The sequence below is a fragment of the Ammospiza caudacuta genome, chromosome 5, assembly GCF_027887145.1.
Source record: "Ammospiza caudacuta isolate bAmmCau1 chromosome 5, bAmmCau1.pri, whole genome shotgun sequence".
Classification (NCBI taxonomy): domain Eukaryota; kingdom Metazoa; phylum Chordata; class Aves; order Passeriformes; family Passerellidae; genus Ammospiza; species Ammospiza caudacuta.
Genome location: NC_080597.1, coordinates 74,378,088 through 74,394,132, shown reverse-complemented (window position 1 = coordinate 74,394,132; position 16,045 = coordinate 74,378,088). Strand labels below are relative to the sequence as shown.

The 16,045-nt window shown below is 43.3% G+C and overlaps 1 protein-coding gene across 1 annotated transcript in view; it reads right to left on the bottom strand.

The window, feature by feature from the left end:
• The window catches only part of PRKCQ (protein kinase C theta), a 58,237-nt gene that overhangs the window by 30,849 nt on the left and 11,343 nt on the right, over nucleotides 1–16,045 (bottom strand). Inside the window, exons 2-5 of the mRNA XM_058806158.1 lie at nucleotides 8,602–8,991; nucleotides 7,311–7,436; nucleotides 2,914–3,113; nucleotides 1,646–1,706 (exon numbers count right to left, since the gene is read on the bottom strand). Of these exons, the coding sequence (XP_058662141.1) occupies nucleotides 1,646–1,706; nucleotides 2,914–3,113; nucleotides 7,311–7,428 (379 nt within the window). The 5' untranslated portion in view covers nucleotides 7,429–7,436; nucleotides 8,602–8,991. The remainder of the gene's footprint in view (nucleotides 1–1,645; nucleotides 1,707–2,913; nucleotides 3,114–7,310; nucleotides 7,437–8,601; nucleotides 8,992–16,045) is intronic.

Below are 16,045 nucleotides of genomic sequence, written 5' to 3'. Positions count from 1 at the left end.
TGTACCCTGTCCTGATCAGGTACCTTCAGAAAATGCAAATTGCCCAAGTACTATGTGACTGAAGCTGATGATTCACTGATGGTAATGAATACTCAAAGAAACACCATTTTATTAAACCCATGTTATGAAAAGTCTCATTTGGATGGTTTTTAGCTACCATTCCTACCCTGAAATGACTTTAGACTTGGGACACTGAGCTCTCTTGACTATTCATAACATTGCTCTTGAAACCTAGAACAAAAATTTCCCAAGGAGAGGTAATTTAATTATAAAACTCTATATGGCTGAAGAAACATGTCCTAAAAAGAATGAAATTCCATAAAAATTAATAATTACTGATATATGGACACAAACTTACATGTGTGTATATATATATATATTTTTTTTTTTTATTGATGGGTATTTAACAGAATCCTTTCTGTGTGCATATACATGTGTCATTAAGCAGATATTTATGTCCCAGGATATTTTTCTTATTTTTCCATGCCAACACTTGCCTTGCTGTTGGCTGTGCCCTTGTTGTAATTCATAGTTATTTAAACTTTTTGGGACAGCAAACAAACCAATTCTGACTTCACGCACACTTCTACATGAGCTTGTGCCTACAAATCTAAAATTCACACAGAAAATCAATCTCTGCTTATTTCACTCCTGCACTGCACAGTGAGTCACTCAGGTAACCTGTAAGAACTGGCTCCCTGTGTGATCTGATGCTGATCTTGATATTTGTTTTACAAGCACAGCTTGCATTTTCTATGCTTTGGCCTCCCTAACCCCTTTTAACACACAAACAGCAGTCCAATCTATATTAAAGGTAGGGATGGTTAAGAGAATATCAGCATGGCCATGGCTGCTTTCAGTGCTTCTCTGTTTCTATGAATGGAAGAGCCTTCCAGATATCTGCACCTCACAGCTACACCCTGCACCTGAGGGTATGAGAATACTGGCAACAAAGATGGGAGAATAAGACCAAGCATTTGAATTTAACCATTTCCTTCAACAGAGAAGAATGCAGCCCTTTCTACATGAAATTTTCCCTAATAGCCAGCCTGAGGCTGTTCCCTGAGGCCATTCCCTCTGCTCCTGTCCCTGTTCCCCGGCTGTGCCCTCCTGGCAGGGACTTGTGCAGAGCCACAAGGGCCCCTGAGCCTCCTTTGCTCCAGGCTCAGCCCCTTCCCAGCTCCCTCAGCCCCTCCTGGTTCTCCAGACCCTTCCCAGCTCCCTCAGCCCCTCCTGGTTCTCCAGACCCTGCCCAGCTCCCTCAGCCCCTCCTGGCTCTCCAGACCCTTCCCAGCTCCATTCCCTTCTCTGGACATGCTCCAGCCCCTCCATGAATTTCCTGCAGTACATAAAGCAGAATTATTTCAGAAGGAGCTGCCTCCTTATGTATCTGTTCTGTCTTGTTTAGCATAATGGGAATATCTGCCATTTAGTGGTAAACCAGCCAAAAAAATCTGCCTTGCAAATCACAGAAGAATGGTAACCACACAATAAAAATCACTTTTCTGGAGTTTTTCTTTCAAGCAGTTATGTTTGTTGTTATGGATCAGTCAGTAATAACATAGGCATTGCTTTTAGTGAAGACACCATGTCTGCCCCACAGCCCAGAAATCACAGCCATAAATTAACAAACAGAATCACTTGCCACTGATTTCCAGGAAGTATCTTGCATTCATCAGCATTCGCCCTTGAGGCTTCAGTTCTAGCTGGTTGAGATAAGTGAAAAACAAGAAAAAAAGTCCATTAAACAGTCACTCAGAGAAGGGAAAATCTTTTCAGATGACTTGCAAGCGATCTCCTTTTCCCAGTGGGAACTGATGAATAGCAATGAATGCTAATTTTCAGGTTTCTCATACCCATGTGAGGCAACAAGCAGGGTAGGAGCAGCTACAGAGAGAGGAGGGTTGATCTCATCATATCAAACACTCAGAGCAGCATGATAGGAGAGATGAATGTGATTAAAGCACAGAAGATGTGGGCAGCTTTTTAGACACCAAATTAGGAGCACCACTTTCTATAGAAAAAACGTTTTCCCAATGGATCCTGCAAGGGGAAAGTGGGAGCAGTTCAAAAAACCCAGCCAGCTTCAGACAGGTGATGCTGAAATCTTTTAGGCAGTCAGTTCTGCAAGTCTAACATCTTTAGAGTCAACCTGAGGGATGCTGCAAGCTCATTATTGGGGTGCCATGGTCCATTTGAAGTGTTGGGGCTGGGTTGGACTCGATGATCCTGAAGGTCTCTTCCAACCCAGTCATTCTGTGTGATTCAGGCATTTTTTGGAGCCTCCCCTATGGACTTGGCAATTCCCACCTACCTGACTCATCATCCATAAGTGCCTTTGGAAATCTGAATCCACTGGATTCATATTAGCTGGATTCTGCATTTAAATATTTCTGCCAGGATCCTTCTTGCTTGGACTAACACGGAACACAACCTCACATTCAGCATTCCAGTGAAGACTGCTCAAATTTACACCACCATAACTTCAGCGATTTTTAAGGAGTTGCTCTGACATAACTCTGAACTCAGGCAGCTGTGAATCAGCTACTTGATATCAGATAAAATTTTTTAAAGCTGTTTCCCCAGAGAACATAAAATAACTCATGCTCAGCCAGTCATACTAACATTTGTTCCCACTGGGTTTCCTCAGCAAAGATTAATACGTGGGCACAACTCACCTGAAGCAGGATCCTCACTAGCACAGGGCAGGTTTCAATTAAAATAAAAGTGCCAAGCTCTTCTCTTCTGACAAGTCTCTCCCTCAAGCCATGCCCAAGTAGTCTCCAAACATTATTCCAGCCAGTCCCCCTGTGCTGCTGGCGACACCACAGCCTGGCATGGACACAAGGACACCTCCCCTTACCCTACAGGAGCTCCCCAGCACATCCTGCAGGAGGAGAGAGTGATGCTCACCCATATCTCTGTCTTCCCATTGCTCTTCTTGCACCTCTCTGCCAGCACCTTCAGCTCCACTGTGGTCTCTGAGACCATTTCAGCACTTTTGTCCTTGACCACGATGTGCATGACCCGGCCATTGTTGATGTGGGCATCAAAAGTGCTGTTCCAGGGTGGGTACATGGTGGGCTTCTTCTGCACGTACACTTGGCCATTCTCTGTTGAGAGGAGAACACAAATTGATCCAGTGAGGGCTGCTCATGAGACCAAATACAGACATTTACCCTAAAAATGTAATTTCCACCCTTGACCCCATCAGTTCTGTTGAGGAGATCTCTAATGCTGACTCCAGCACCATAAATACCCACTTCTAATCAGGTGAATCCCATCCCACCTTGTTTATCACCTGTCCCAAAGCACTGCAGAATGAGACAGGTTTGCTTCAAACCCCCCAAAAGCTGGGTGCACTTTGGGATTAATGTCCAGCCCAGTAGCCAGCTAAGGGATGTTAAAACATGAACTGTCTTGCAGATCTGTAACTATCCCAAAGGGATGTAGAGTTTTCAATGAAACAAACTTTCCCTAATTCTTTAATTCCTGTTCTTTCACAGCATCTTAATATGGTGATGGGTAAAAAAAATGGATATCTCTGAGGTTTGCAGAGGTTTCTCTGTAACTGGGTCTCTCTGAAAAGAATCTCAGCCAGATTTATTTATGTCACAGAGCCAGTTTTACTTCATACAGCCCTGTAAAAGTCTTGGATGCTTACTCAAGGTAAGTTCTATATCACACCCTCTGCAAATATTCAACCCATCAAATGCTGAAGCTGAAGGAATAAGAGAAAAAGAGCAGCAGACCTGTGACCCCTATCTAAAGGCCCTGCTGCTATTTCCAATAATCCCAGATGGAAAAGAACATGCAGCTGGAAGGAAACACATGCTGAAAAAAAAATTTTCCCTAAATGAGAGGACTAATTCACAAAAAATCAGAGACAAAAATGAGGCATAAACTTTCCAGCATCCCGGAAAGCAGAAATCTCAGTAAAGGACCATCATTTCTCTGCTGTATCAGTGAAAAAGCCACAGATGCGAAACACAGCACTTGCAAAACAAGTGATTTCATTTGTGTTGCACTCTAGGACACCAGGCTTAAATAAACAAGCCCTGGAATGTGAATGAACTGCCCAACATACGGGATCAGACAGCCACCCCTGGTGCGTCCCGCTGACGGCTGTGGAATTCTGCCAGGGATTAATCCAACCCCAGGCTCCTGAAAAATGAAATTGCAACTGTCTTTCCCGGGGAGCAGCTTCCACTGTGGCTGGGAGAGCTTTTCCTGGAGGCTTTGCGGAGTTCAGACATGAAGCAGGAGCCTTCATGAAGCAAATGTCACCAAGGCAGGTGGCAAAATGGCACCCGGCCAGGTGGCTTGTGAAGGCAGAAGCCACTTTTAAAGGGCAGACTCTTTTTATATCTCAGAGGCACACATAATTTCTGAAATATTTTGTCATCAGTTATAAATTGCTGTAACACCTCCAACTGTATGGAGGTGTGTTTTTTTTTTTTTTTTCAGATTGCATTATAATGTGACAGGGTTTCTTTTACAAAATAAGCAAGTGGAAAAATGTAAAAGGCTACCCAAGATCTATCCACAACTTCTGAAATTGTTCACTGTGGTCTTGCTGTGACAACCCTGTGTCCACAGAGGATGTTCAACACTCTCAGATCCCTGGGGACCAATGACCTTTTCCTTATGGCTGGTTGACAAGGGACAGCCTTTGGCATGAACCCAAAGTCAAACTCCCTGGTTTTGGAAAAACACATTTATCATCTACCACTGTTGTGTTTGTAAAAACCCAGCCAACCAACCAAACAAACAAACAAAACCAAAACCAAAAAAACCCACAATTTGCCAGTGCTAACATAGAACCACAGAATGGTTCAGGTTGGAAGGGACCTTAAAAAACCATTCAGTTCCATCCCCCTGCCATGGGCAAGGACAACTTCCACTAGACCAGGTTGTTCCTTGGCCTTGAACATGTAGGCATGTCCTGCCCTGCTCAGCAATCATTTCTGCTCTAAAAAACTCCTTCATTGCCAAGTGTCAGTGCACAAGGCCAGGGTGATTAGCATCTCTCACCAGCTGTGCAGCTGATCCACTCCTACTCCTTGGTCAAGCCAAAATTTTAGCCAAAATTTGTATATCAGTGATATATATATTTTTTTAAAATTTTTAATTTTTTTTTTTATCCAATTACAACTGAGTAGTAATTCTTTGTCAAATCAGGGAGCTGGAGAGCAAATTATGACCAAAAGAAAAATGATCACGAAGCAGGGATAAGGCACAGTTTAGTGGTGGAACTAGAAGCGTTGGATTCACAGCTGGACTTGACGTTATTGGAGGTCTTTCCCAATCTTAATGATTCCATGATTCTGCCTCAAATATATTTAGTTAATGTTTGTCTGGAGACCTTTTGCCTTCTCGAAGCCTGCTAGAGCATGACAGCTCCTTGGGATGGTGACGGAGAGCATTCCTGGGATTTGGAGTCAGGCTCAGCTCCCCGCACGTCAGAAAGAGACCTCTGAGTGCTCTGTGTGGCCAGGGGGAGCTTTTCCAGGGTGTGATTCACCACACTCCTCATGGATGTGTCCCTCAGGCTGGGAGTGCTCACACAGCACTACCTGGGAATTACAGGGTGGATGGATTCCGTGGTGGCCTCACTTTCCTCAGTGCCTTTAAGGTAAAGTTGTCCATCCACACATTTAAACACCCTCCAGCAGGTTAACACCTCCCACAGGTGCTTCAGCCCACCCTAGGAGGGGAGGGTGAGGTGGATCAGCCCCAGGAGATCCTGTCCCACCATGCTCTGAGCCATCACCAGATGAAATTTCATCCCAGCAAACAGAAATCTCCCAATGTCAAAAAGTCACTTTCCTACACTCAGCCCTTACTAATGGAGAAAAGTTCCCTCAACCACAATTTTTTTGTTGGTGGAGGATTTATTATAATAATAATTAAAATAATTATAATTATTACACTAATAATTAAAATAAATATAATTACTATAATGATTATTGACTCTGAGGAGCACAAAAATGATATCCCTTAGAAAACACTTTTGTGTTTGTTGGATACCAGAAAACACTTTCAGCTCTGTGTCAGACAAATAAATATAGGTCTGTTCTGACCAAATTGATTTTATTCACTTTTAAACTGACACAGATTTCAATTTGAGTTATGGCTTTCAAAAGTCTCATTAAAGCAAACAGCCAGGCTCTGCACAGAGCTAAAATAGAATGCATTTTCTGATAAAAGTAAGATTTTAGGGATATCTTGTCATGCAGTATTTTCTTTCCTTTTGAATTTACTTCACTATATCTTCCATTATTATTTGAAGTATCATTTAAGGCAAGACAAAGTTCAATGTGATAAATGCTGACTCAAATAAAAAAGGAACCCCAGTGAAATACTGAATTATTTTAAAATTCTCATTTTTTTTAAAACCACTTTAACATCCTCTGGGGTTTACAGTCACGGGGATTCTCAATAAATAGGGATTTCTGAGTGGATTTTATTTTTCAAAGAATCACAGCAGTCAAATTAGAAATGTATCAAAGATTTAAGCCAAATATCAGCCAATATGAGTAACTTCCTAACACTGAAGGTCTTGCTCTTCATGATCCTTTGAAAGCACAATTGGAGAACTTTTTATCCTTTCACTGGAATTATTTTCATGCATAAGACATAGAATAAATGTTTTCTGAAGGAGGACTCATCAGTGTTGCTCAACCAGGATAAATGTGCAACAATCCATAGATCCAGACACAGCAAACAGCTTCTCAAGAGGTTTCATTTTTGAACCTTTTACACAGCACAGCAATTACACAGATAAATTAACTATTTCTGCAGAGACTGGGCTCTTTGAGTACCTTTTTTTTTTTTTTTTTTTAATTATGGAAGTGGCTGGGTCTGTCAGTCTCCCCCCAAAAAGTGATTAACAATGATGGCCCTGCCAGAATATTTTAGCGCACTCAGATTTCACCTGTCTGGAGTCCCACTGACAAACCAACAACTGGTCATAGAAGGGTGAAACCAAATGCAGCTCGGCTCATCTGCTCTGTCACATGCTGGGGCTTGTAATGCAGCTGATAATTTCATCAAACTGGAGATACAGATTTGTCTGGCACCATCTTAAAATCAGATTGCCTTGCAGACCACGCCAAACCAAATTTGTGCTGTGCTGGGACACATAAAGGGCTTCACAAATCTTTACAAAGTGGGGTTGGAAATGGATGATTTTGAGGTCTCTTCCAAGCCAACCTATTTTATGGCTCATTCTAGTTACCCCCACACAGGAAATGACCCAGAAAAGCACAGACATGAATTACAGAAGCCCCCAAGCCCTCCCCACTCACCTGACTCCACGGCTTCTTTGACCATCACGGCGCAGTAGGGGTTAATCACCTCCCCCTGGGATGGCAGGTAAGGGCCACTATCATAGTTGGACAAACCAATCCTCAGGAAGGGAGACATGACAAGTCCTGTGCCAAACAAGAGACAGGCAACACTTGGGACAGAGTCTGAAACTTCCCCTGGGTTTGAGCAGCCCCTTATCTCCGTCGGGCAGCGGCCGCTAGTTATCCATCCAGCTGGAGCCTCTCTGACCTCCTCGCACGGACTGAGCCAGCACTGCTGGACGTGCCCAAGGTACTGGAACTCAGCTCTTGGCTTAACCACGGAGCTGAACTCATCACAGGGCTGGGAAAACCCACAGGAGCAGCCCTGAGCACTGCTGACTCCACGCCGGCCGCCGGGAACGAGGATGACAATGCACAGGAGTCACAAATCAGAGCTTGCTTGGCCTGGGGTGAACCTCTGCTGTAATGGATGTTGAGTCACATCAAGAACCTGAACGCTATGGGTGTAGAGAGGGGTTTGGGAATACTGTTGGAAGCCTGCAAGCTGAATGTGAAACTGTGAAATAACTGTGCACTATTTATATGCGGCATGGGAAGGAGCTCAGGCATTCCTGGGTGCTGAACCATATTCACAAGTGAAGCTATAAAGAGAAAGTTCAGCTCATATGAACCACACTGTATAGACAGTGAAACAAAATACCCCACCAGAAAAAGCAGCACCTCAGGGTTTATTTTAAGCAGCTGAAAACAGAAACAAATACAATCAAGGTGCCAGGAAACACTACAAAACCTCTGGGTTGAAACATTACAAAACCTTTGGGTTGAAAATCTACAGAAATTCCTCTGCAAGGTCTTCCAAAGCCTTCAGAGAGAAGATTTAGTAAAACCAGAAATTACTAACTGCTGTAGCTAGTGCCCATCATTTTACCATCTGGGCCCAAAACTGGGATTTACCACCAACTTTTGTCTCATCATCTGAGCCTGTCATTCCTGGCTTCTCCTCCAGTCAATGTGGAGCAAGAGGCACTCTGAACTCAGCTGCAGATGTCTGTCTTGGACCACCAGAGTTAAAAGCCATCAGTGATATCACCAGCTGCTATCTGTCAAATATATTGACAAGGACACATTGTTCAAGCACAACAGCAAAAGGATGAACGACTTGTGGTGTGGGATGCAGCCAAGTCACTTCTGCATTTTACACATAAAAAATGATCTTTGTGAAGGGAAGCTTCTCTAGCCTCACTTGGAAGAAGTTCCATGTGTTTTGCTGGGAATAGCATTTTCTTACCTGCAAATGGTATTTTCCTGACAGATGAGTTCAGTCTCTGAGAGGTGCTTCTCTTTTCATCACTATTGTGGACAACATGGAAAGGTTTTTTTCAGCAGAATGAATACCTGCTCCTCTGGCCAGGCTGATTTCAAAACCTGCCTCTCTGTTCAAAGACACAGGAGGCAAGACCATCAAGGAGAGAGGAGAACTTGAGGAACCAAGATGTAGCCCTTTGCTTGAGGGTCCTCTCTCTTCCCCAGCAGTGTGGAGCGATGAGTTTCCATCAGCCCCTCGTACAAAAGTCTGGGTCTGCTACAAAACCCAGAACAACTTTTCATCAGCACATGGCCAGCTTGCAGGTTGTTATTCCACTTTTATCCTGGATCTGATGGGATCTTCTCCTTCCTCCTGTTTTATAAAACAAAGTGCTGCAGTTATTGCTGGGACTGGAACACCAAATCTTCTGGCTGAGCACTCACAAGCACTGAGCACCCACATTCCAACATTTTCCAACACAGATGGCTCATGAAGCCAACTGTCCATGTTCTCTGACAAAGAATTTGCCTTCCCAGAAAGTTTCCCTAAATTTATTACTCTACATCAGGCCAATTTATACAACAAACAGCATCTGAAGACTCTAGTTCCCATTTGAGCTCCTGGCTGTGTTAGCCAACAACCAGGCTGAGTTTTCAGGAAAACAGCAAGAAAGTCACAAACTCTCTTGGATAGTGCACTTAAAAGAGAAGAAAACCATCAGGTGTCTGGGGCAGAGAAAGGGAAAAATGTCCTGTGACTCATGTCTATTGTGTATCTCCAGAAATGCAGAGACCATGGATCTCTGCACATGGCATTGCCCTCAACCAGGAAAACATCAGAGCTTCTGCAAAGTCCCAAAAGCTGGGAAAGGCAAAGCACCAGGTCAGGCTGGATGCAGGCAGTCAAGACAATCCTGTTCTCCTCTGGATGAGGGCAGCATCTCTTAAGGAGGTTTCACATTAGCCAAGTGCCTGATGAAGCTGCTTTGGAGAGCCACTTGCATTTAGACAGATCCTCAAGCACAGCTAGACCTGTGGCACTGCAAGAGAAGTGCAGTGAGTGGTTTGTGAGTGCTCCACGGCAAGAAAAGGCTAAAAGTTCTGCCTCAACTGTCAGAAGCAGAGAAACCTGATCAAACTAAGAAAGGAAAAAAAAAAATCTCTTCAGTAGAAATACATATATACATATATAATATATATAATATATATAATACATATATATAATATAATATAATATAATATAATATAATATAATATAATATAATATAATATAATATTATATAATATAAAATATATAATATAAAATATATAATATAAAATATATAATATAGAATATATATAATATATATTATATACATTTTATATATTATATATTATATAGAAATATATGTTATATATTATATATTTTATATATTATATATGATTGAATATATATAATATATATAATTAATATATATTAAATATAAATATATTATTAAATAAGAAAGATATTTTTTCCCCCTCTGTGTGCGATGCAGACATGTATTATTACTTAGACATTTCCTTTGTTTCAAAAAGCAAGACGCCTATGAAGTCTAAAGACAAAAGGAAAAACAAATCAAAGGGTGTCTGGCAGCAGAGGCGAAATCCAAGGAGCTGCATATTCTGTAGCATCAGTGTGGAAAGCTAAAGATGGGCAAAGACTAAAATCAACAGCGAAAACATCCTCATTGAATCTCTGTGTGTGAACAGAAATGTCCTTTCTTACCATATTCCACCAATTCTGCTCACTGCTGGGCAAGAGAAAATTATGATCCCCTTCCAAATCCCTAATTCCTACACCTCTGGCTTTAGGAACCTCTTGTTCCACAAGCAGGAGCAGGAGGAAGTGCTAGGGGTTAAGCATTCCCTTACCAGGACTTTCCAAATTCCCCTTTAAAAGCTCAGAGTGGCAGTCAGAATTATTAGTCAGTGTGTTGGGCATCTAAGAACATGAGTGCTGCTAAAAGAATCCAAAGATCTTTTGATGGCTCCTCAGCAATAAAATGTGGTGACTATGGACTCAGGTATAAAAGAAATAAAATTAGGACTAAACGTTTGAGCTGCAATTCGTCACACTTCAATTAAATCAATGTATTCACAACATAGGTAAAACTGTGAAAGCATCTTGTCCTGCTAAATACTCCTGTCACTGCTCCAAAAATCACAGCTTGGATGTGCTACTGCTCAGATCTGAGGATCAGCTCCCTGAGCAGTGGCATTTAAAACTTTCCTTCATCTTAAATGCTGGATGTTCCCTCCCTCCCCTCCAGTGCAACTCTTCATTTTGACTCTCTGCAATCAAGCACCTCCTGATCAGGTATCCCAGAGATGTTGTGGAATCTTCACTCTTGAAATATTCAAAATCCATCTGGGCATGATCCAGGGCAGCTCCTGGTGTCCCTGCTTGGGCAGGAGAGGGGGACAAGAAGAGGTCACTTCAAAGCTCAAGCAGGGGGACAAGAAGAGGACAAGAAGGGGACAAGAAGAGGTGACTTAAAAGCCCAAGAGGTTCTGTGGAGACACAGGGGGATAGATCTCACCAAGACCCAGATGTCTGCAACATCTGCATCCCCATGCCAGGTAGTCCTCTGGGCTCCTGAGAGAGGAACAGAGGGAAATTGGCACCCTCAGCTCCTGAACTGGAACCACCAATGTGAGATTTCCCTCCTGTGAGAGCCAATGTGAATACCTGGGAATGATCTATTTACATGAAGCACCTTCACTGCAAGATTTAGTTTTGATCAGATTCCCCAAACCATTAACATTTCAATGGATCCCTTCAATGTATCAAATTTGAGAGACTTGTGCTGGGACTTCACTGTCACAGACATCTTCTTTGAAAAATCCTTTCCTTAGGATTTTTCCTCCTGAGAAGCTGGAAGCCTCAGGAACAAAATGTAAACATTAATTATCTGCTGCTGTGGAATGCAACAAGTGCATCTGTGATTGATCTCATGTGGTTGTTTCTAATTAATGGCCAATCACAGCCCAGCTGGCTCGGACTCTGTCCAAGACACACAAACCTTTGTTATCATTCTTTGCTATTCTATTCTTAGCTGGCCTTCTGATGAGAACCTTTTCTTCTATTCTTTTAGTATAGTTTTAATGTAATATATATTATAAAACAATAAATCAGCCTTCTGAAACATGGAGTCAGATCCTTGTCTCTTCCCTCATCCAAGAATCCCTGTGAACACCGTCACACTTCACAAAAACCAATTTATTGCAGGAGATGCTCTGCAGCCTCCGGCAAACAGGTGAGAACTTTCCACCAGCTGCAGAGCAAACAGTCTGGCACAGCAAGAATCAGCACAGATAAACCAACAGCTGCCCTCGTAAGCCTTGCAAAGGCTGGCTCAAGCTTGCTAAAACCAGAGTTTACCGCTGTCCCAGCCTCGTGTGAGCACTCTGCTCTGGGCTGGATTTCTTTACCCTGCCCAATAAATCAGACAGATAACTGGTTTCCTGCTTTTCTCTCATTCCTCCCACTGTCTTTCCTGAAACCACCTTGGCTTTGCCCCAAACATCTGTTTTTCAGGTCAGATTTGCAGTGTTTGCCACTCCAGAACTGCTGCTTGGCTGGCATCCATGGCCATAAACAATTAAGCAACAGCTCGGCTCCAGAATGGCTCTCTGCAATCGCAGCACTTTAATTTAACACCACAAACAGCTGCACTGGATGTGGAGAGTGTCTGCTTAATTTCCCTGTGGAAAGGATCCTGTGAGGTGTCTGGGAACCAAGGATGAGATGCAGCTTTCTGTGAGAGGCCACCTGCAACCTCTCCTTAAACACAACCTAATTGGGGTTCAGCAACGCTGCACCCCACTTTGCTGAGGAGCTCTGCCCACTCTGGAGAATAATACAACATATGGAAACCATTCCCAGATGATATTAGGAAGCAATAAACTCTTTTAACATCCTTAATTAATTGTGGCTAAGTAGAGAGGAAGAAATGAGTTCCTGCTCCCAGTCAGCAGCAGATCTGGATGGAGGACAGCTGCCTGGGATGGGATCTGTGCTTCTGCCTTTCCCTGACTGAAAATGGATGCATGTATGACACAGTAAAGATGGCAATTTACTGAACAAGGCCCAGCTGAAAAGGGAAATATTTCTGGATTTGAGATGCTTCTTTTTAATGTCATCAAACTCTCATTTTCTCAGGGTCAGAGGGAACATTCCCAGCTCTCTCTCTTTTTTTTTTTTTTTTTTAAGGCAAAACTTCTTGCAAAACGAGGTCATAATCTCCAGATCAGCATCACTAAGAGGGAAAGGATCCAGGAGTTATAGCCGGAGGGTATGAACTTTCCTTCACCCCCTTTCCAAGGAATCCCCCAGCAAAAGGCAGGTCCTGACCCTGCAGGGATCTGTTTGTAAGGCTGGTGGAGACCTGCACATGAGCATTACACACCTCAAGGCCTTCCTGCAGATTTCAAGAGCAGCCCTGAACACCAGCAGGGATGGCTGAAATCCCTTTCTCCATCCCCTGACTCCTCCTATCCCACAGAGCAAACAGGAGGGAATGGGGATCTAAACAACTCCCCTGAGAGACACATTTTGGGTGCCCCTATCAGCTGCTATTCCAAAGGACCTCACACCAGCCTGCCCATGAAGGAGGAAGTTCAGAACCCCTCTGGGTGCCAGCCAACATTTCTCACACTTTCCTTTGGCAAGGATGTGGATCAGAGGAGGGAAAGGAGGGAAGATGCAGAGCCCTTTGATTTTCCCTCTTTCTGTTCTCAGCCACCCCATCTTCAACAAAGGCAGAGGAGGGAGAGAGTGAGGCAAGGCAGGAACTGAAGTCTCTGATGAGATTGGTACAATATCAGACTCCCAAACTTCCCAAAACTTCCTGGGAGCACTTGATTTCCAAACAGAGCTGATGCTCCCCACATAAACCCTTTCCATCACTTGCAGACACAGAGGACCTGGGCAAAACATTTCTTTCCCCTCTGGAAATGAGGCTTGCAGGCTTTTCTAGGAGCAGTGTCAGGCACAGGGATGGACATTTCTGTTTAAAACCCCATGGGATGTCTTGTGGAGCTGTGTTTGGAGGGAGTGGTGTGAATTGGTGAAAGGATCTAACTCCTATATAAAGCCTACAAACTCTGTCTGGGCTCTGCTGAGCTCAGAGGTTTTCTTTTGTTGCATTTTTGTTCTTTTGTTTTGTTGCCTCCCAAAACTTCCTGGAACCACCTGATTTCCAAACAGAGCTGATGCTCCCCACACAAAGCCTTTCCATCACTTGCAAACACAGAGGACCTGGGCAAAGCATTTCTTTCTCCTCTGGAAATGAGGCTTTCAGGCTTTTCTAGGAGCAGTGTCAGGCACAGGGATGGACATTTCTGTTTAAAACCCCCTGGGATGTCTTGTGGAGCTGTGTTTGGAGGGAGTGGTGTGAATTGGTGACAGGTTCTATCTCCTATATACACCCTACAAACTCTGTCTGGGCTCTGCTGAGCTCAGGGGTTTTCTTTTGTTGCTTTTGTGGTGCACAAGGCAAGAATGGAACCTTAGGTCTATCTTCAGATCTTAAACATGATTAAACCACAGTGGAGTTGACACATGTGAACACATTTACAGCTGCAGAAGGGTTGGTGTCCATCCCACTGGGGAATGGCAGGAATAGCTGCTGGCAATGCCAGTGGTCACTACACTCGTCCATGGACTCAAGGATGGAATCCTCAACCTTTCTAGGGACACATGGGCCTTAAAACCAGGGAATTTGTGCTTTGCTATCCCCTTGGGTCTCCACACAACAATTCCTTCAGCCTGACCTATACACAGGCTGTGCCCAAGGATTTTGTTCAGCTTTTCAACCCCTGCCACTCTGCAGCTTCCCAATCTCCTCCAGCACAGCCTGAGGTCCCTTCAGAGCAGATTTCTCTAAAGGAACCTCTCTTTTCCCTGCTTGACCAGCCAGTTTGCAGCTGCATCATCCACCTCCTGTTCTGACTGCCCCTGCAGGATGTGAGGCCTGTCCTAAGCAGGAGTGGTGATGATGATGATGAGGATGATGATGATGATGATGGGGGGGGGGGGATGGTGTGCAGCAACTGCCTTTTGTTTGGGATAAAGAGGCTGGGAAATCATGGCCTGGCTGCCTGTGGAGAGATTGAAGGTGGATTCACAGGAATGTACAGAGACAACTGCCCTGCACACATGGACTGCCAGCCCAGCTCCCAGAACAGCCAGGACAGGGATATAAACAGAGATATAAACCTCTCTAGGGGTGCATCTTCCCATCCTAAAGAAGGTATTTTAAACAAACCCAAACCCACCCTGGAACTGCTGTTTCTGCCCCATGGTTACACAAAGAGGGACAAGGTCAATCCCAGCACTGGTGTTCAGCTGTCCAGGGTAAAAGGATCCAGATTTTTCTGGGTGCATTCCTGTCTAACAGTGATGGCAGCTTGGAGAGACAGTGAAAAATATCTGGGGGAGGACCCCACACCAAAACCATCCACTCTGGAATGTGCTTAGAAATGGAAAAAGGGTCCAAGGCACAGGAACAGCCCTGAGTACTTTTTGATTTGCTCAGAGGATACAAATTCTCACACCAGAAGGAGAATCTCTCTCAGACATGCCTTTTGTTTTCCAGCAGACAATGTGAATTTGTCTACCTTGGCAGGGTGTTTAAAGCTGAAACCCTTGTTATTTGTGCAAACTGGAAAGAGAACCAGAGCAGACACACCAAATCTTTATTTGCATTAAACCCTTCCAGGTCCTGTCCCTCAAGCCAGGTCAGATCTCTTTTCTTTCCTCACATTTAATGAATTTTTGTCACGTGTGGTCCTGAAACAAAGCAATCTTTGTCACTTGTACTCTTGGAAAAATTCCCAGCTATTTAGTTTATTCTACTTTGTAAAACTTTTATCTTTTTTTTTGTGCATTTTTGGGGTCCAGTGCATTAAGAGCAACTTGTCAATTTTGCTTCCTTATTTTCCTGGAAAACTTATGGTTAATTTATTTTCCTGTATCACTTGATTTCTGTAACACCTGGACCACACAAGCTCAAAAGAAATGTTTTCAAAGTTATTATCCCTATTATACTTATCTATAATTTTTATTACTATATTTTCAGGTTTTAATTGTCTGCTAACACAGAACAAACCAGAAGTGGCAGAGCACTGTTTAAAAAACACTGAACACAAAATTCTTTCAAGAGATTTTCAATGTAATCAGGGAAATAAAAACATCCCAAACTGAGATGTAGCTACAATGTCCTTTCCTTTTGTTCCTCTTGTTCATTAGCACAGCAATTTCTCTATTTCTGCATGATTTTGGCACTGGTTCACAGATTTCTTGTCTGGCGTTTTGGGTGTTTTTTGGTGCTTTTTTTAATGCTTTTTTAACAGGTGGAGTGTTCCTTAAATACTTCACCATCTTGTACCAGGATGTTTTTTAA